The 21,714-nt window shown below is 42.9% G+C and overlaps 1 protein-coding gene and 1 long non-coding RNA gene across 4 annotated transcripts in view; one reads left to right on the top strand and one right to left on the bottom strand.

Moving 5' to 3' along the window:
- Morc3 (MORC family CW-type zinc finger 3) overlaps positions 1 to 7,492 on the bottom strand; it is a 42,896-nt gene extending 35,404 nt beyond the window's left edge. For all 3 annotated transcript variants that reach the window (XM_078044612.1, XM_078044613.1, XM_040287021.2), the window contains exon 1: positions 7,370 to 7,492. In XM_078044612.1, the coding sequence (XP_077900738.1) occupies positions 7,370 to 7,408 (39 nt within the window). In that variant the 5' untranslated portion in view covers positions 7,409 to 7,492. The remainder of the gene's footprint in view (positions 1 to 7,369) is intronic.
- On the top strand, positions 6,835 to 16,689 carry LOC120890384 (uncharacterized). Its single transcript, XR_005734586.2, has 3 exons — positions 6,835 to 8,670; positions 15,299 to 15,504; positions 15,879 to 16,689. It is a non-coding gene; the product is annotated as an uncharacterized LOC120890384 (long non-coding RNA).
- The last annotated feature ends 5,025 nt before the right edge of the window (positions 16,690 to 21,714 follow it).

The following is a 21,714-nucleotide window of genomic DNA, read 5'->3' as shown; positions in this document are numbered from 1 at the left end:
AGAAAATAATAAGTGTTGTCAAGGATATACAGAAACTGGATTTTTTTTTCTATTGTGTGAAAGTTGTCACTACAAAATGGAGTCAACTTGTGTCAAATCCTAAAAAAATAGAACCCAGGAAGGCCATAAAGGAAGGATCCTCACAAATATCTGCCTAACAGCACGTTTCCTATGTCCATACTTACTCTGCCACCATATTCTGCATTGCCAACAGCTTGCTTTCCCCAATTAACTCTTCATTTTGAAGAGCTATTCTCTATGTTGTTATTTAGGTTAACAGTTGCTAGGAATGTATGGTGCAGCTGCTATGAAAAAACAGAATGGTGGCTCCTCAAAAATTTAAATATAAGCCAGGTGTGGTGGCACCTGTGCCTGTGACTGCCTGAGGCTGAGCAAGGACTGTTTCAGCCTGGGCAACATAATAAGACTCCATCTCAAAAATAAATAAATAAGTTTGTTTGTTTTTTAAAGGGAATCACCATATAGTCTAGCAATTCTACTTCTAGGTTTAGACCCAAAGGAACCGAAAGAGATATCTATATATCCAAATTCAAAGAGCATTATTCACAAAAGCCAAATGGGAGAAACAACCCAAATGCCCATTAATGGATTAATGAACAAATAAAATGTGAGGTTTTAGGGGGAAAAGTTTTTCTATACTCTCATAATAGTTCTGATAAAAAAAAAAAAGTGTGGATTTTTCCCACACCAGCAAAAAAATTCTCCAACTCTTAATTCCAACACTAAATACCTGGAGTTAATGCAGACACAAGACAGACCCCACTTCAGATGCCAATTTTAAGTTCAGATCTCCTATACTTCACAGGTTGGGGGTTCACACAATCCCTACCTATTTGATAATTTGTTAAAATAGCTAACAAAACTCAAAGAAAGAAATAATTATGTTTATTGGTTCATTGTAAAGGATAACACACACACAAAAGAGATGAATAGCCAGATGAAAATCACATTGGGCAAAGTATGGGGAAGGAGATGGAAGCCATCAGGATCTTTTTTTATTGCTGGGGGGAGGGGGATTGAACTCAGGGGCACTTGAACACTGAGCCACAACCCAGCCCTATTTTGTATTTTATTTAGAGACAGAGTCTCACCAAGTTGCTAAGCACCTCGCTAAATTGCTGAGGCTGGCTTTGAACTTAGGATCCTCCTGCCTCTGCTTCCCAAGCACCTGGTATTACAGACATGGGCCACTATACCCGGCCTCTTTACCTCTTTTTTTCAGGACTGGGGATCAAACCCAGGGTCTCACATGTGCAAGGCAAGTCCCCCCCCACCCCACCCCTTTTAAAATTTTGAGACAAAATCTACATTGTCCAGGCTGGCTTTAAACTTTCAATCCTCCTGCCTCAGCCTCCCGAGTAGCTGGGAGAACAGGCAGGCAGCAAGCTCTGCATTATAAGTACTTCTACAGATCCCATTTACTATGCTGACAGGATAAAGATAACTGTGGGTTACTTCTGTGACTATTACACACATGGATTTGCCCCTCACAATCTGGAATTTGCCCCTTATCATGTGGGAAAGTCTCTAATGTTATTTTTTAGAACATTGCAGACTATTGTCGTGTCCCAGCGGCCTTGTCTTGGTGATTTTGCTTTGTCTGGCTCTAGCTTCTTGGCATTTCTGCTGACCACAAAACCCCAGAAGGCTGAGCTAACTTCTTGCCTGCCATCCATCTCCTGGCATGATATCATACTCCCATAGCTTTGAAGACTGGTGCACTTTTTAACTCCTAATTTTCTGGTACGGCTGTTAACCCCATAAGACTGAGAGCTAGCTTGGTCATCCTACTTCCCCTGAGAAGTCTTAATCCTAAGGATTCCTGTTTTGGGGGGAGGTCCCTGACTGTTTCAAAAACATGTGAGCAAAGGCAACAACTTGATACTCCTACCTCCCTCTCTCATGCCAAATTACCAGAATAGCTAGCAGCCAAGATTCTACATGTCATGGCAGATGACTAGGTGTGGTACTCCTCTCTAGAAACTGACTTCTAAAAGTTCTATTTGGTTCTTTTATAATTCTACCTAGCCCTCTAGATAGCTATTTTTATTTGAAAATAACTGTAAATTCACATACAATTGTAAGAAATGACATCCCATTTACCTTCTTTTACCATCTTACCCAATATGATAACATCTTATAAAACTGTTACTACTGATAGCAACTCCTTTTGTTCTCATTTTTTAAAAAAAATCAATGCTTTTGGTTGTTTTAAACAGACTTTCCCATTCTTTAGGGTCTACCACATACTTATGTGCAGTGGTCTCAATAAAATGGCTCTTTCCTACTTGATCAACCCAACAGTGAAGCCCATCAGTAGGACTAGCCCTACTCACGCAGGTACATCTAGTCAGTTTTTAGTATCTCACTTGAAAATGTAAACTGAAAGCTAACTATCTCCACACATCTGAAAATGCATAAATTAGAAACCAAAAATACACAGGAAAAGAAACAAAAAATAAATAAAGACAATGAAGTATGCAAAAGAAAATCACTAAAACGGGGGCTGGGGATGTGGCTCAAGCGGTAGCTCGCTCGCCTGGCATGCGTGCAGCCCGGGTTCGATCCTCAGCACCACATACAAACAAAGATGTTGTGTCCGCCAATAACTAAAAAATAAATACTAAAAAAAAAAAAAATTAAAAAAAAAATCACTAAAACGTTACAGTTAATATATCCGGCAATAGGCCAGGCACGGTGGCATATGCCTGTAATCCCAGCAACTCAGAGGGTGAAGAGGAGGACTGCAAGTTCAAGTCCATCCTCAGCAATTTAGTGTGGCCCTAAGCAACGTAGTGGGACCCTGTCTCAAAATAAAAATAAAAAGGGGGGATGTGACTCAGTAGTAAAGCACCCTGGGCTCAATCCCTGTACCAAAAAAAGTTAGATGACATCCAGTTACCTATCAATCAGAATCTGAACCCAGGAGGGCAGGCTCCAGAGCCTGTGTTGTCAGTCACTAAACTATAATGCTTGCAAAGAGTAAATCCCAAAAGAAAAATATCTGGGATGGAGAGACAGAAAAAGGAGAAGGAATTTGGAGAAAAACATTAAAGGGAAGTAAGTCCTCAAACAACAATGACTCTCAACTTGTAACAGGAACTTGAAGAGGGTGCCTTTGCCTAAAAAGCAGACTCTTGGGCCTGGGGTTGAAGCTCAGTGTTAGCGCGCTTGCCTGGAATGTGTGAGGCACTGGGTTCGATTCTCAGCACCGCATATAACAAATAAATAAAGGTCCATTAATAACTAATAAAATATTTTTTAAAAAAGCAGACTCTTCATTTGGGCCTGCAGTTACCCTTCACAATTGGTAACTAAAAGCAGAATAAAATTTGGCATCTCTAACTGCATTTTTGTGTATGTATGTGTGGTACTGGGGATTGAACCCAGAACTTTGTACATGTGAGGGAAGCACTTTACCAACTGAGCTATATCCCCAGCCCTTTGACTTCAATTTTTATCTGTCTCCTTTATTATCTTAAATTTTGGGGAGACAGATTCCCATTCAACTCTGCACCTACACAGGTAATCACTTAAGAAGTAGATCCTAAAACTGGTAATTCAAAGTTTATTAGCACTAAATTTACCTAACCAGTCTCATCCTGTTTCAAGACTGAGGCTGCCAAGATGGGAATACTAAGATATCTGCAACCCTTGCAGGAACATTCATCTGCCAGCTTTTACAACATCCTGTTCCAGATCCCCTACAGAATGCCTAGAAATGTCTAGTACTTGGGAGCCTTGCAGGCAAATCACCCCATGATGAGACTGCCCCCTAAGCAGAAGCAATCATCTTATAGGAACCAAATGACCCCTCTCCAGGATCACAGGTCTGACAGATAAAAATCCTACAAAGCAAATAGAGATTATCCCCTGAACAAGGGCAATTTCCTTTACAAAGATAAATTGTGTGACCAAAACTGAGATAAGGATCAATCAGATCACATTTTGACCAAATCTACTTAATTATGCATAACTCTTGTCTGCCCCAATTCCTCCTCTATTTAAACCTAAAGCTCATCTCAGAACCTCTGAAACCAAAGCTAAGGAGATCTGGCACCCCTTTCCTTCCCTGTGGAAGGAAATTAAGTCCGTTTCCTGTTTCGCAATTACTTTTTCCATTTGCCCCACCTGCTCTGTTGGGGTCCCTATAGCAGGGCCTCTGGCCAGACTCCAGTAACAAACTGACAAAATATTGGGTGTATCTGAACACATCTGGAAAAGATTTCCCAGTTCCTCTGAAAATCTGGATTACTGAGTGATCAGCACAAAGAAATAAAGCAAACAAAATGTAAGTTAATTATTAACTTCAGGGAAAATAAAAAGCCATATAGAAAAGAAAATGCAATTATAGTACACTGGCACATGAGCATAAAGTTAAGAGTAAAAACAAACCATATTAATAATCGAAACCCCCAAAAGTGACATATGCATTGGGAGAAGAGGAGGAAGTGAAGAGTGCTTGTGTAGGGTAAACCCAGAGAGGATTTCTGAAAGGGTGTGGGGAATCAACAACAAAGAAATGGTATAAGCATTTTACTTAAAAGAGAAAAAAAAAAAAAGCACAAATATTTTTAAAGTCTTGTCACTTTCATCCCATCCTGGGATCTCGGACTTCCTAAATAATTTTTTTTTTTAATTAATATATAGTGGGCTGTGGATGTAGCTTAGTGTTAACAGCATTTGCCTATGGTATCCAGGGCCCTGCATTCCACCCATCTCCAGCACAGCACAGAAAGAGAGAGATCTTTTTCTGATTAAAATTTGTACATACTAAGGAGGTCCCCTTTGACACTTGAATTCTATGGTTTTTATTAAACATTTTTTTAAATTTTTCAATTTTTTTTTTAGTTGTTGATAGACCTTTATTTATTTATACATGGCGCTGAGAACTGGACGGACCCAGTGCCTCCACATGCTAGGCAAGTGCGCTACTACTGCTGAGCCACAACCCCAGCCCAAATTCTATGGTTTCTGAGAAATGCAAAAGCTCATTAATTTTTGTACCCTCTCTTAATAGAAGCATCTGACAGCTGTAGGCAAATGAATGGGTATGGGTGTGCTCCAATAAAACTATGCAAACTGAAACTGTATTTCATATAATTTTTGTTATGTCACAAAATATTCTTTGATTTTTTTCCCCCAACCAAACTGTCCTGATCTTACATGCTATACAAAAACAGGTGCTAGGCTGATTTGGCCCACAAGCTTGCCAACTCCTATCCTGAAACAAAAGCAGAAACTGGTAGAGATACTGTCCAGAAGCTGCAGATGGGAAATCTCTTGTCAATTAGGTTCCAAACAGATCATATTACCCACAAAAGAAAGACCTAGCACACTGACAGCTGCTGCATGGAACCAGCCAGCTAACAAAACTGCTTTCTTTCTTGTTTTTTTTTTTTTAGTTGTTGATGTACCTTCATTTTATTTATTTATATGCAGTGCTGAGAATTGAACCCAGTGCCTCACACACGCTAGGCAAGAGCTCTACCATCGAGCCACAATTCCAGCCCAAAACTGCCTTCTTGAAGACTGTTTTGATTGTTTTGTGTTGCAGTAATGAGCATGGAACCCAAGGCCTCAAGCATGCTGGCCAAAGCACAATTTAGACAGTTTTGACTCTTGATTTTGTTTGATTTCTCACTTAAATATTTGGGGGTTGGGGTATAACTGGCACTTGAACTCTGGGGCATTTTACCACTTGGGTTATATCCCCAATCCTTCTATTTTGAAACAGGATCTTGATAAATTCCCCAAACTGGACTCAAATTTACAATCCTCCTGCTTCAATTTCCAGAATAGTGGAGATTGACAGGCCAGTGCCACATCAGGCTTTCCACCTCAATCTTAAAGAGGCAGAGACAACAAGTGCAAGGAGGCCAGGGAGATAAAACAACCAAATTGCAGAACCAGTTAAAAAACCAAGTCACTCCTATTGTCCACTACAGGTTTCTGGGCTTGACTGAAAATGACTCAAACTGGTCATGTTCTGCAAAACTTTAAAAAAGTCGTCTTTTGATACAGGATATCATAAAATTGCTGAGGACCTCACTAAATTGCTGTGACTGGCCTCAAATTTGTGATCCTCCTGTCTCAGCCTCCAGAATTGCTGGTATTACAGGCCTGCGCCACCACACCAAGCTAAAATTAGAAATTTCATTTTTATTTATTATTTCTGGTGCTAGGGACTGAATCTAGGGCCTCACACCCCCCACAGCTCTGAATAAGTATTTTAAACTGGACATGATCACACTCATATCTGAAGCCAAGGAAAACGTTAAGAGTGCCCAGATGCACACAGGTGAGAGGAAGAAATTAATAAAATTTAAAGGCAGTAATAAGAATAAAGCTGCTCTCTATACTCCCAACTACTAAAGACTACCTCTTTCAATAAGCCAGTTATGTAACCAAAGGACCTTTTTCCGGAATGTGTAAACAACTCTCATAAATCAATAAAGATCCTGCCCTCAAACCCAAGAAAAAGGAATTTAGGAAAATGGGCAAACGATTTAAACAGGGGGTTCAAAACAATAATGATGCGAAAAAAATGATCAACTTCACAAATAATCAAGGGAATGAAACCAGATTTGTAACACACAGGATTGGGGAGATGTTAAATTGGAACTCTACCAGGTGTTGGTCCGTGTCAGGCTAAATGAATGAAACAAGTGTCAAACACGCAGCATTTCAGTGCCAGCAGATACATTTTTGCCTAAGAATGCCAACAGTGTCAAATAAACTTTTCCTGGATAATCAGGTGAGGAAGCCACTCCCACATTTTCAGATCTAAGTCCGCGGGACCACTCCCTAAGGTTCCAGATACTAGAAATGCTAGAAGGATTTCCAAGAGCTCCCAGGGACCCGAAACAGAGCGTCCGAAGGGCAAAAGGAGAGCCCGGTGACCCAGAGCCGGGGCCTCGGTGCCAGGGAGGCGCAGGACCCGCAAAGGGCCCAAGGCTGGCCCCGGCTCTGCCCGCGGAGTCCCGCGGCCCGCCCGGGCCCGGCGTCCCTGCTGCGGACTGCGTTCCCGCCCCGCCGCCCGCCTCTAAGAAGGGGCCTCGCCCTCCGACGACAGCTGCTAGGCGGCGGAGACTGGACAAGAGGAGGGGCCGCGAGGGCAAAACGAAAGCCCGCGCGGAGGCCAGGGACGGAGGCCAGGGACGCAGCCCAGCCCGCCTCCGAGCCGCTCCGCGCAAAGCGAGATGGCGACCCCTTCCCCAGCCCCGCCGCGGCCCCGGCCGCCGCGCCGGGCCCTCGAGTCGCCACCGCCCACTGCCGGCCCCCCCTCGCTTGCCCGCCTGCCCGCCCTCCTGGGACACGGCCCGCTCCACCCCTCGCGGCTGCTCACCGCGCTGAGGCGGATCCCGCTGGGTGGCTGCGCCGCCATCTTGAGCGAGCTACAAAGCCAGGACCGGCCTCGGCCGCGACGCGACTCGGGTGTGCGACGTTCCACCCACTTCCGGGGCGGGTCCCAAACAAGCCCCGCCCTCGCTTCCGCCTCCAGGCAAAGCCGAAGTCCAGTCCCGGCGCTTGGACTCGCTGGGCTTGTTACCGCGGGCTGTGGTAGGCGTCAGGCCGGGCGTCGGGCGTTTGTTCGCCAGCCCGAAACTCCTGGGTCCGGTGGCGGTCCGGGTGCTTGACCTGGCATGTTGAATTGCGCTGGAGAAAAGCTTCAGTGCTCACTGCTGTCGATATTTTAGGAACCTCATCGACGAGATGAAGACAGGCCCGGGGTGCGCGGTGGCGCACGCCTGTAATCCCAGCAATTTGGGAGGCTGAGGCAGGAGGATCGCGAGTTCGGAGTCAGCCTCAGCAACCGCGAGGCGCTAAGCAACTCAGTGAGCCGCTGGCTGGAGTTGTGGCTCAGTGGTTGAGTGCCCTGAGTTCAGTCCCCAGTATCCCGGTATTCCCCCCACCACCACCACCAAAGAAAAGAAATTAAGACAGAACATAGTTCATTCTTTGGGAAGTTACCAGAAGATTATCAGCCTTCAACCCGATAAACGCCTTTAGCTGAACGCCCCGGTGCATGTCTGTAATCCCAGCGACTCTGAGGCTTTGGCAGAAGGATTCAAAGTTCCAGACCAGCTTGGGCGACATAGCAAGAACCTGTCTCAAAATTTTAGAAAGACTGGGGATGTAGTTCAGGGGAAGTGCTACCCTAGTAGCTTGAAGCCTAGGTTCAATCTCCAGCACGGAAAATAAATTAATAAAAGCAATATAGAAATTAAAAGGCTTACTCCAGATTTACTACTTACTAAATATTGTTTGCATTATGGGACTCCATTGAAGCAAGGTTAGAGACAGGCAGTCAATATAGATAGGTAATCAGACAGGATGGTTTGGGTCTGGGAAGTTGAAGGCTGCCTCTGGGGCATTGAAATGTTAATGCCTGCAAAGTCCTTACAACCTGTAGCTAAGGTAACCTGTGGCAGGAATTGTTCCTCCCTGAAGGGAATTGTAAAAGTTGTTAAAGAATGCCTTCTAGCCCAGAATTCTTCCCACCCGGATCACTCCACCTTTGGCCATTCTCCCTTGTACATTTGCTTCTCAGCTTTTGGCCATCCCAAGGCATCTCCTGGACCAAGTCAAGTGCGTCTGGGAAAACAGAGCTCAGCATTGGTAATCATCAAAGGTAACTCAGCAAAGGTATCACTACCTTTCCTACTCTTCTGCAATTTGCATCTTATCATGTATTTTAACTTGAGACTCGTAAATGTCAAGGATTTTTAAATTAATGAAAGAATAAGGAAATATAAAACCAAACAACCCTGTGATCTCTTGTCATCTTTGTCACTGAAGAATAAAGTAAATCACCTAGAAGTGCTAGTTATTACCATTTGCGAAGCTCTGAACCAGGCAAGTTCTCGGGTTTCCTGGGGCTTTCAGATTGTTTTGTTAGGTGCGAATCTCTTTCATCAACTGTGTATTAAGAGCCTTCTTGGTGTCTGGCAAAGTAGAGTATTGAAGGGTACACTGGTAAGCAAAATAGAGAAAGTTTCAAGACTCTTAAATGAGAGGTGGCAGTAATGACAGTGAGTTGTGAAATCAATGGTGAGTCTTAGCCTCTCTTGGTTAAAAGAAAAAGCATTTTAATATAATGGCAAAGTGCAAGGTCTCTCTGAGCTTCCATGTGTACTTACTAGCTGTGTGACATTCAGCATGTTACTTTATCTCGTTGTCTCAGTATCCTTACCTGTAAAATGGGGGAAACTATAGTACTTTCCTTGTAGGGCTATATGAGAATTTAATTATTTGGAGGGGGCGGGGGAGGGGTTTTGAACTCAGGGGCACTTAACCACTGAGTCATATCTCCAGGCCTTTTTTGTATTTTATTTAGAGATAGGGTCTCATTAAGTTGCTTATGGCCTCGATAAATTGCTGAGGTGAATTAGTGTTTTTTTTAATATTTTTTTATTTTTTAGTTGCCAATGGACCCTTATTACTTATATGTGGTGCTGAGAATCGAACCCAGTGCCTCACACATGCTAGGCAGGCGCTCTACCACTGAGCCACCACCCCAGCCCCATGAATTAATATTTTTAAAAGAGCTTTGAAGCTTACCTGGCACATGGAAAGTGCTGTATCAGGCTTGGTGGTGGTGCATGTCTGTAATCCCAGCAGCTTGGGAGGCTGAGGCAGGAGGATCACCAGTTCAGAGCCAGCCTCAGCAACACCAAGTTACTAATCAACTCAGTAAGACTCAAAGGAAATCAAGGAACCAGAAGACGGGCAGGTGAGAAATGAAAGATGGAGACCAGGCAGAGATGCACAGGAAAGTTTATTTGTCAGAGCTAACAAATAAAGGCCATCTCTCCATAGATGGAGATAGGCAATCCAGGCTTGAGTTCCTCAACTCTTATGGGGCAGGCTCAGGGATTAGAGCAGGGCAGGTCCTAATGTGGGCAGTTAAGGATGGGGTTGGTATGGTCCTTTCTCAGAAAGGTTCTTGGGTGAGAAAGCAAAACTTTTTCCTTAAGATGGTGCTGTCACTTACAAGAACTTACAAGACCCTGTCTGTAACTAAAATACAAAATAGGGCTGGGGATACGGCTCAGTGGTAGAGTGCCCCTGAGTTCTCTCCCCGTGACCAAAAAAAAAGAAAGAAAAGAAAGTGCTATATGAATGTTAAATGAACACTTACAAATTTGAGGTCTACTTTAGATACAGTGACAAGGGGAAGGCCGACCTAATGAGGCAAATGGGAATAGAGAGGAGTTTCCACAGCCTCCTGTGGAGGCATTTCAGGGAGATATGACTGCATTTCCAAGGACAGAGCAACTGCAAAGCCTAGAAGATTGGAGAAGGCCACTCACTAAAGCTGAGCTATTGCCTTGGCCCGTGACTGTCTCTTTGGCTGTATGCTTTTAGTCCTGAAGTCTGAATTTTTTTGTTAACTGTCATTTGGGTCCACCCCCATTTCCATCCACCACTCCCCACCCCCCCACCCCCCACTCTGGAGACAAAGGAATGGACCAGAATGCTAGCCTCACAGGGTTGCCTTTACATTTGAAAAAACCTTATCTGGGGTGTATTACACTCATGTATGGCCCATCACATCATGTTAATCAAGATGATTAATTTGCCTATCTTACTGGGGGGGTAAAAAATAAAAGCTGCTAGTCACAAGAAATGGGGCAATAGGTTCCAGTACTATTAAATAAAATTATAACCTGGGGACAAAATCGTCTCCACTTTTTAAGATCTAACAGGATGCCCTATTTGGCCAGAGGACACTTCCGAGTGCAGCCCTTCCTGTTGCCCAAAAAGCTAAAATATAAGGGCCTCCCTGAGTCTCCACGAATTCAAGCACCGATATCTTGGCTTCACTGATTTCTACAAAGAGGGGTCCCTAACAATCTTTGTATGGTCGCTGTGACCTTCATCAGACAGAATGAAGGTCTTCATGTATGTATGTATCTAGGACCTTCGTTTTCCCGCCCTAGGGAAATTGTAAGGGTCTAGCGGAGCGTCAGAGGGAGAGACCACACAAGAGACCAGCTTTATGCAATTGCAGGGGGAAGTTTTATTGAACCAGCATGCTGGGGCTCAAGGCTCACTCAGGAAGGGAGAGCAGCCCAGAGCCTAGAGCAGAGGTCAAGCAGAGCTTATGTACACTTTTTGGAGAGGGTGGGGGGCTTTGCATACATCAGAACAAATCATCTTGAGGCGCGGGAAAATTGAACAACAACTCTGAGCCATGATTAGTACATTCATTGGCGGGAACAGTCTGGGCAGGGGTGATTGGTCACTACTAAGCAGGGTACACATTTAAACTGATTGGTTTTGTGGCCTGGATGCTTTCTTATCGAGCTATTTGGAGCCCTTAGCTAATAAACAACCAGGGAATCAATGGAAATATTTACTGGGCAGTTCAGGTATTGTCCTAACAGCTACAGAGATTACAGGTTCCGGGGGTAGCAGAGGAATTTTAACAATACCTGGCCTATTATTATTTTTTTTTAGCCCAAGCCTTTCAATTTAGAAACCTTACAATGCCCAGTCTTTTACACTTTAACTCAGACTCTTGCAGCTTAGAAATTTTACCTTTACAAAATGAAGGCCCTAGATACATACATATTAAAAAGAGAATCTCTGGGTACAATTGACAGTGGGAAATTTACTTAAAGTTGATGGTATTATGATGATTATGATAGACTAGTCAAACAACAATAACCTGTGTTCCAACCCCATGAGTGCAAACTGGAAGGGAAAAAGATTTAAGGCATAGTTGTTGTTTTTAATATGCTAGCCTGTCTGATAGCTCACCTGGGATAAAATTTGTTATGTAAATTAAATGTACAAATAACATGCTCTCCCAAAAAGTAACAAATTCATTTGAAAGTGCCTTCCTGGAAAACAAAACAGAACCTGTTCTGCTAGAGGTCTCCTAGCAGAGAATAAGGCCTTAGGCCAAAGGGACTCTAAGAAAATGATCAATGTTATCTTAACCAAGATTTTATTTTAGGAGGAAATAACTTGCCCCCTGGGTGGGGGGATAACTGCTTAAGAAACATTAATGGGAATTCTGGGGATTCATTCTCTTCTGAACAGTTGTTTAAAATGTGAATTGAGTCAGCCTTTCCAGATATCTTACTCTGCCTATTCTTCCCTTTTTAAAAAACCTCACACTGATGAGTAACAATTGGTGCAAAGCTTCAGAGCTATAAAATACTAAAGTTTAGTGTCCATTACTTTTAGGATTTTTATTGTTGTTGTTGTTAGGGAAACAGCCAACTTACAATTTTAACCAGGCTTGATTTTTCATAAATAACCTAAATATATGTGTCTAGAGATATGTATATATCTGAAACTAAATATGTTTGTCTGAATCTTATCTCAATGTTCTGTAATATTTATAAAATGAAAGTTTATTTAGGTTTAAACAATAAGTGCTGTCTTTTATATTTTGCATCTGGCATAAAAAGGGCCACACTGCCATTTGAGAAACTGACTTATATCTGTCTGCTTTAACTAAGTCTAGTTCTGATCATTAACACAGTTCCCTAAATGTATAAGAGATTTAAGTCTATCCTTTGATTTTTGCTAGTACCGCTAAACTCTGCAAGCCTATAATGATCAACAGATTCTAAATTTTACTGTGAAAAATTAAACCTAATTAATATAAGGACATCTGTGTAATGGTGATGCTAACTATTAGTTCTTTGCATATTAAGTATACTCATGTTCTTCTAGTATACAAGTTTTAAAATATAAAGCTTGAAAAAGTACTTTACCAAACTAATGTTCTCCAAACTAAAGTTGTCTGAAATGGTAATTTTAAACTTAAAGAAAAAACAAATTTATTTATTTTTTTTAAGAGAGAGTGAGAAAGAGAGAGAGAGAGAGCGAGAGAGAGAGAGAGAGAGAATTTTTATTTTAATATTTATTTTTTAGTTTTCAGCGGACACAACATCTTTGTTTGTATGTGGTGCTGAGGATCGAACCCAGGCAGCACGCATGCCAGGCGAGCGCGCTACCGCTTGAGCCACATCCCCAGCCTGAAAAAACAAATTTAATTGGAGATTTATTTATGTCATTTAATGTTCTGTAACAGGACCTATTATCAATAAGATGTATGTAAAATTTTGGTACTTTTTACACTGGGGTAGAAATTTAAATGTATTTTTAAAAGATAATGAGAGCCTGATCTGTTTAAAGCTAAATATTACAAAACATAAAAACATTTTACCATTTTCCCTCACAAAAAAGGTTAAAAGCTCTCTAAACCAATTTTTTATTTATATTTCAGATGTAAAGATGTATTATGTTATTTGTGAAAAGCCCTGCCATTTCTGAGATAAGGCTCTGCCTCCCACCTTACCCCATGTTAGAATGGCTCCAAAATAGGCTAAACTTCAGCTCAATTAAAGTTGGGTTCAAGGGGCTGGGGCTGTAGCTCAGTGGTAGAGCGCTTTCCTAGCATGCATGAGGCACTGGGTTTGATCCTCAGCACCACATGAAAATAAATAAAATAAAGGCGTTCTGTCCATCTACAACTCCAAAAGAAAACTTTTTAAAATGAAATAAGTTGTGTTCAAAAGATTATTTTTATGTTAAAGATTACTGTGATCTCAAACGGGATATAATGTGTAAGTAAAGGTTCAAGATTATAAAAATCATTTTTCTTGATTCATAACTATTATATAAGCTAAATGTTTTTGCTCTGTTCATTTCACTTCGTATATTCCTTTTAGACTTTACAACTATTGCCTGTTAGTGTTTTACAAAGGTTCTGCTTCTAAAAACAAAACTCTCAGGTTAATTTGAGAGCATAAACCATCACCTACAGGACAAATAGTATATAATGGTGATTTCCAGCCCTAATACTAACCCGATTAAATAAAAGGGATAACTATAAAATTAAAGTTGTAACCTGTTACTGAAGCCAGATTTAAAGTTAGGTAGTTAGTGTAGTTAGGTAAATCCGGTCTAATACCCAGTGAAATCTAAAATGGAGGCCATGCTGGGAATGACTCAGGGAAAACAGGACAACTCATGGAATGTTAATGAAGTCCTGAAGAGGCCCTAGGCCAAAGTCCACCTCAAAGAAGTGATAATGAAGTCCTTCCTGACCAGATTATTTCTTTGGCCCACCGGTGTCCCACCTCTCGGGCCTTCCAACCTACATTCCATCACCAGAACTATAAAAAGGGGAGACAACCGCACTTCCACGGATTCCACCTTTTGGGTCCCCTTCTTCCTCCGGCAGAAGTCTTTTCTGCTGTCCTTTAATAAACTTTCTACTCTGACCTTGCCTCGGCGTGCTTCTTTGGTGTTATTCTTCAACATCGGTGAAGCAAGAACTTGTCACCGGTCAACAGCGGTAACATTACTCCCTCTTTAAGACTGGTGAAACTAGCTTGCAGGGTGTTAAAACTGGGAGACCAAAGTCAACGAAGTAAAAGGGTCAAGGAAAAAGCAGCCAATATTTGGCCTTTGCCCTCTAACGTCAGCCAGCACACAGAGAAGGATGGGACCCCTCTGAGGGCTCCTATACTCTGATGAGTCACGTGATCTGCCAATCAGGGAGATGGAGAGGACGAAAGTCAACTGGTGATACACATTCTGCAAAGGGGAGGGTCACTGGAGAATGAAATGCCTGATGTTTCCTGGAGAAGCAGTAGTGGCACCCCCTCCTTCACAGAAGATCTTAATTAAGCTTCTCCAGAAATCTTCACCATGATTGATTTTAGGACTATAAGTAAAAGAGTCTTGACAAAAGAGTTCAATGTAGTTAAACTTCCTATTTTCCTGTTGCTCTATTTTACTTGGCCACAGGCCTAAAAGAGATCACTCCAGGTGCTGAACGCCCCTTTACTAGTTTTTCACAAACATTTATCCAGCATAGTAGTTTGCAGAAGTGTGTTTGCAAATGCAAAATGTATAAAGGAATTGTCTTTTTTTTTTTTTTTTTTTTTTTAAACAAAGCCTCTGGCCTTGAGCTGGGCTTCTCAGAGATGTCTACATTTCTAAGATAAGACAAGTTACTAATTGACTCCATGGTAATAGCTGGCAGGGGGAGGGAAGAAGGTGGGGGAAGAAGCTCTCCCCTTCTCAGGAGCTGTCCTTGAAGGGTTAACTTGCCAGAACAGTGAAAGGAAAAGCTGCTTTTGTGTGAAGTTCTGAGCCCCTCCCCTTACCTGCTGGGTATAAAGTTCTGAAAATACCTGAACAAGGGGTTCAGGGGATTAATTGATTACAATGAAAGGAAGCTGTGCCCTCTGGACCTGACTGCAACCAAATAAAAATCTTCCCTACTATCATCTTTTTTCAGTGGTGCATGCCTTGGTACATGCAATGCAGACACTCTACCAAGTGAGCCATATCTCCAGCCCCTGTCTCTTGCTATCTTCAGTGCCCTGCCTGTCTGTCCTCCACCACAAAGCCACATATGTGGTCATCAAGACCCTGCCTTGACCCACCCTGGCCCATGATACCACTGATAAATGAAACCCAAAGGAGCCAGGAGGCTTCACACAGGTCCCCAAGAGTGATCTCAGAGGAATCTCAGCTGGCTCTTAAGAATAGATAAGAACAAGGTCAGTTTTTACCAGCTTGGTCTTAAACACCTGGCAGGAAAGTATAATAGCCTGAGCACAGTCCTATATGGACAATGCCTTTTTTTTTTTTTAATTTAAGATGTACAGTTGTGTCAGCCCTAACAAAAGTAAGTAAAACTGGAGGCTGTAAAGGAAGGGTTCTTATAAGAGTGATCAATAGTTAATTATCACAAAGAACTCTGGAGACACAAGCTTGTCTTGCATTCCAGAGACTGGCTGAAATACTAATTGTTTTCATATTAATTGTTTACCAAAAAAGTAATGCTTTTGCTATCTTGTTTATTGTTGTTCTAGCATAAACCTTGTCCTATGGATACCTTGTGCAGTCACCTGCCAATTGCCACCATGGACCTTTGGACTGCTGTGGTGCCTAATACTCTTAACTCTCCATGCCCCACCTGACAGAAAACAAGGACTTTGGGCTACTCCCCCCAACTTCAGCTTTTCAGCAGGAAATCACCTGCAGATGTTGTTGGCCACTTTTTATTTTTTAGTTATAGGTGGATGCAATATTCCCATTTTATTTTTAGGTGATGCTAAGGATGGAACCCAGTGCCTCATGCATGGGGCGAGCGCTCCACCTCTGAGCCACAACCCCAGCCCTATTGCCCACTTTTCCATAGAAATGGAAGGTAGAAATTGACAGTGGGGAAATGTAACAGTGGTAATGAAGCCAGATTTAAAGTTAGGTAGTCAGTGTAGTTAGGTAAATTGGGTCTAATATCGAGTAAACTCGAAAATAGAGGCCATTGTAGAGAATGAATTCTGGGAAAAGTTGAACAACTCTTGGAATGTTAATGAAGTCGGGAAAGGAAGGAAAACTCATGGAATGTTAATGTCCCCAAGGCCCAGAGCCCATCATAAAGAAGTGTTAATGAAACAGCTCCCAGCAAACTTGAAGATGCTGACCCCAAAGTCCTTCCTGCCCAGATTACTTCTTTGGCCCACCTGTGCCCCACACTTCGGGCCTTCCCACCTACATTCCATCACTGAAGGAAATGGGGAGACAACCGCACTTCCACGGATTCCACCTCTTGGGTCCCCTTCTTCCTCCAGGAGAAGTCTTTTCTGCTGTCCTTTAATAAACTTCTACTTTCCACTCTGACCTTGCCTCTGCGTGCTTCTCTGGTGTTATACTTCAACACAGGGGAAGCAAGGACTCGTCACCCCAGTCAGCAGCGGTAACAGTAACAACCTTCTGAATGTAGCTCTCATTGCTCTAAGACTTTTTTTTAAGTACTTTAAAGAATTTTTTTTTTAGTTGTAGATAAACACAGTACCTTTACTTTATTTATTTGTGGTGCTGCAGATCGAATCCAAGGCCTCACACGTGCTAGGTGAGCGCTCTAGTGTAGAGTCGCAATCCCAGCCCAGACTTTATTATTATTTTTTTAAATTTTTTTCCTCTCTTCTCCCCTCTTCCCCTCCCTAACAAAATTGGGGAGAGGGTGTTACTTTTTCTTCCCTAGTTAATTGCCCTTGAACACACCCACTACGGAAAGCAGGTGACTGCTGAGGATCTTGGAAGTAAACAACTCCCAAATTAACAAGTGAATCCTAACACGCTGAGGTCGGGCCTGCCCTGGGCCCCCTACCAGAGCACACCTGGAAAGTAACCCTTGAATTTCCTTTAAAACTCGCTGTCCCTCCTGATCTGGAGAGTCACAGGCTTTGGGACAGGAGTCTCCTGTGTTTCTCCTTTGCTAGCAAAGGAACAAATCTTCTTTTTCTCAAAACCATGACCTCATTAAATTGGCATTGATTGACACTGGGGACAGGGACCTAGCTTTTGGTTACAGAACGAAATCGGATGAGTGCATTAAGAGTCTGGCAGTTGGAGCAGAGTGTGACAGGACAGCGATAAGTTGAAAAGGCAACTGGTTGCACAGTACAGTGTATCTTCCAAATTTCCAACAGTGGAGAGAATTCTGGAAAGACGGTGTGTGGGTGTAGCTTTTCACTCTCCCGTTAGGCAGCTAGTCGGCCAGGAATGGGCTAGCAGGGAAAAGACCTCGCAGGGCAGCTGAAACCACAGGGAGACGTACCTGACAAATAAGCACTGGGAAGATGGGGCCCCGTATGTGACCACCTCTCCTGGCCATAATTACATTCCCGTAAGACAACATTGTTTCCAGGTCTTGCAGCACCCCACCAGCTGGCCCTGACCCTACCTCATCCCAGAAACGTCAGAACCCTCAACCACCCTAACCACCAAAATATCAGGACCACCACAGAGAAGGCTTGTGGAGGGCTACTCCAGGGTAATAAGCTGATTAAAGGGGCAGGACATTGAGGAAAACAAGGGGACTCAAATTCCTTAAAAATTCCAACTCTGTGAGCACTCACCCTCCTCTCCTGGAGGGGTCCTTGCAGTTCCTATGATGTCCATTAAAGTCAAAAGGAGGGGCTGGGATGGGGCTCCGTGGCAGAGCGCTTGCCTCACACATACCAGGCCCTGGGTCCAATCCTCAGCACCACATAAAAATAAGTAAATAAAATAAAGGCATTGTGTCCATCTACCAAAAAAAAAAGTCAAAAGGATGACCTGGGCAGTTCTTTCTGGAAGCTTCCTTGGACTCCACCAATAAAGCGGAGGACAGGAGAGACATATTGTCCCTTTCTTCTCTGACAGGAAACATTCTCTCCCTTGAGAGTGTCCCCTTTCTGAGGAACATGTCTGAAAATTTTCTGACTTGGTCACCAGAATCAGTGTTTGATTTTGCTGGAGATTGAACCCAGGGCCTTTTGCATGCGAGCCAAGCACTCTACCAACTGAGCTATGCCCCAGCCCCAGGAACCATGGCTTTGAAAGGGGGTCTTTGCACGGCCTCAGTTTCCTGGAAGGCCTCAGCCAGGCAAGAATTTCATATAAAATAAGCCATAAGAGGCTGGGGTTGTGGCTCAGAGGTAGAGCGCTTGCCCAGCACGCGAGGCACTGGGTTTGATCCTCAGCCACACATAAAAATGAAATAAAGACATTGTGTCCACCTCCAACTAAAAAAATATATTTATTAAAAAAGTAAGCTGCTGGGCTGGGGTGTGGCTCAAGCGGTAGCACGCTCGCCTGGCATGCAAGGGCCGCTGGGTTCGATCCTCAGCACCACATACAAATAAAATAAAGATGTTGTGTCCACGAAAACTAAAAAAAAATTAAAAAAAAAAAAAGTAAGCTACTTAAGAGTTGTGCCATAAGCTGGGCCAATGTTCTTACGGGAAGTTAAGCAGCTTTGCCTCAGAATCGAAACTTGGGAGCCTCTTGATAAAATGGCAAATCTAATATTGATCTGATGCCAATGTTGATCTGATGCCAATAAGCACTACAAAAGAATAAAAAGAAGCCTAGTTAGGCTGGGTGTGTATGTCAAAACCTGTCTTCTTTGGGGCAGGAATTTAAAAATCCCATACAAGGGTCAAATAGACTTATTTATTCAAATCTAGGTGCTTTCAAAATAGTCTATGAAGCTTTCCATCTTTATTCTTATTTTATATTTGACACTGGGGATTGAGCCCAGGGGTGCTCTATTACTGAGTTACACCCCTAATCCTTTTTATTTTTTGAGACAGGTTCTCCCTAAATTGCCCATGCTGATCTCACACCTGCAATCCTCCTACCTCAAATCTCCTGAGTAGCTGGAACTGCAGGCACACACCACCACACCTGTTTGTAACTTGATTTGTTTTGGCAGGGGGCTACTGGAGATTTAACCCAGGGCCACTTTACCATACTGCCCTACATCCCTAGCACTTTTTGAGACAGGGTCTCACTAAGTTGCTGAGGGCCTCATTAAATTGCTGAGGTTGGCCTCAAGGATGCCATCCTCTTGCCTTGAACTACAGGGGAGCACCACCGCACCCGGGTTGCAACTTGATTTTTACATTGATCAATATGTCTTGGAGATCCTTCTGCGTCAGTATTTTGCGCTTCAGTAATATTCCATTATATCAATATATTGTAATTTATTTAGCCAATCTCCCCCTGGAGGACATTTAGGTTGTCTCCAAAGTTTTGCTATTACTATTAATACTATAATGCATAATGTGTACATAAAAATTTTGTACATATGCACGAATATCACATAAATTCTTGGAAGTGAACTTGTAAGGTCAAAAATATGTCCATTTGTAATTTTGATAGAAACTGCCATTTCCTCCATCAATCAATTTATATTTCTACCAACAATGTTTAAGGGACTACTCTATTTTTGATTCCACAAAGTTAGTGAACGCAGAGCAATTTTCTTTCTCATCTTGTAAACTTGGGCATCTGGTCATAACAGAGCAAGGCGGTGTTGAAAGTCTCTTCCTTGGTGATGGCCGGCAGCAGCTGCCTAATTCCAGTTTCACTTTCCCTGGTACTGGGTTGATAGGCAGAACTCTCTAGTGAAAGGGCCCTAGGTTTCGATTCCTGGCCCTGAATCTCTGAAACTCAGTTCTGGTTTTTTTTTTTTTTTTTTTTGTTAATATTTCTTAGTTTTCAATGGACCTTTATTTTATTTATTTACATGTGGTGCTGAGAACCGAACCCAGTGCCTCACACGTGTTAGGCGAGTGCCCTCCCTGCTGCTAAGCCACCACCCAACCCCCTCAGTTCTGTTCTGCTGGGTTGCAGAATGGGTAACAGCCCTCACCTCCCAGGGCGGTGAGAAATGAAGTCCTGCCTGCGAGGCACTGGGAGCCCTGCCTGGCCCCTGCAGCAGGGATCCTTCATGCCCACACATGAACTATACTCCCACCAGCGCCCCCAGAGCTCCCTACATCTAAAAGTAGAACACAGCATGTGCTCCCACAAGCCCTGGCAAGCACCTCTCCTCCAACATACTGCCTGCCCTCAGTGTGGTGATCCTTTTCTCCTTGGGCCACATAAGCATGGAACTTAGAGCAGGTAGCTCTCCTGTTGAATGGAAAGAAGAAAGTATTAGAAATGCTCATTTTGTTTTCCCTCACACTTTGACAACTGTTTATAGAGGCCACAGAGATGGCATGGAGTAGCCTAGCTGCTACCTCTTGGGGTGGTAGCATCTTTTGGATCAGAACTGACGTCCCATTTTATGGATGAGAAAATTGAGGCACAAAGCATCTGCCCAGGCAAGTAGGAAGGGAAGCTGAGAGTCAAGTTCAGCCATGTGGACAAGAGCGCCAGCACTCTCAGCTACAGCAAACAGCTATGAGGAAAAAGAGATTTGGGCATTTATCACTTTAGGAATTCTTTCTTGTCAGGAGTGGTGGTACATGGCCTGTAATCTCAGAGACCGGGGAGGCTGAGACAGGAAGATCATAGACAACCTCACTAATTTAGCAAGGCTCTAAGCAACTTAGCAAGACCCTGTCTCAAAATACAAAATAAAAAGGGCTGGGGATGTGTCTCCATGGTTAAGCACCCTGGGTTCAAGCCCTGGCACACAAAAAAGAAAGACTTGAGTACTCCCAGCTAAACATAAATATGCAAGAGTTGAATCCCCATCTTTTAGGATTTCTAGTTAACAAATAAAGATTAAATCATATGTGGAATCAGTAGAAAACAATAAAGTATTTTAAATACTGGAGAGAAAAAAGCCAAAAAGTTGAACTTGTAAGTCTACATAAAGACTCAAGAACCACCTTTCAAGGCCTAATAGCTGCTGGTGATATAAATCAGCTATTGATTTTGTTGATAAATGTACATACACATCTACCTTGACATCAGCTATTAATCAAGGTAGGGTCAGCTTCACACAGCCTGAGTTACAGATAACTCAATGTGTAAGCAATTGTGACACAGAACTTACTATTTCACACTTCAATAATTTTAGTGACCAAACATTAAATGTTTTTAAGAATATCTCCTTGCACACAAAAATGACATACCCTCCATGTAATTTTCAACCAGTATTTGCGTGATGGCCTTCACATCCGGGGGTAATTTTTAGCTCTTAGGCAGGGAGGAGGTTTGGTGAGGCCAAAATGCTGTTTGAGCTAATGACATAACTGCTTTTGCACTGCACCGAATCAGTAGTCAGATGTTAAAGTAATACTACTAATCAAATTCCCAGAGTACCCTCGTGTGCAGTAGGAGTGGGTGGGTGTGTGAGCATTCACAGGAGAGAGGACTAAGCTCGCTCTGCAATGTGGACATGAGGAGGGGCTGGAGGAC

The sequence above is a fragment of the Ictidomys tridecemlineatus genome, chromosome 3 (assembly GCF_052094955.1).
Source record: "Ictidomys tridecemlineatus isolate mIctTri1 chromosome 3, mIctTri1.hap1, whole genome shotgun sequence".
Classification (NCBI taxonomy): Eukaryota; Metazoa; Chordata; class Mammalia; order Rodentia; family Sciuridae; genus Ictidomys; species Ictidomys tridecemlineatus.
Note: the sequence above shows the minus strand (reverse complement) of the source record. Positions and strands in the feature narration are given on the sequence as shown.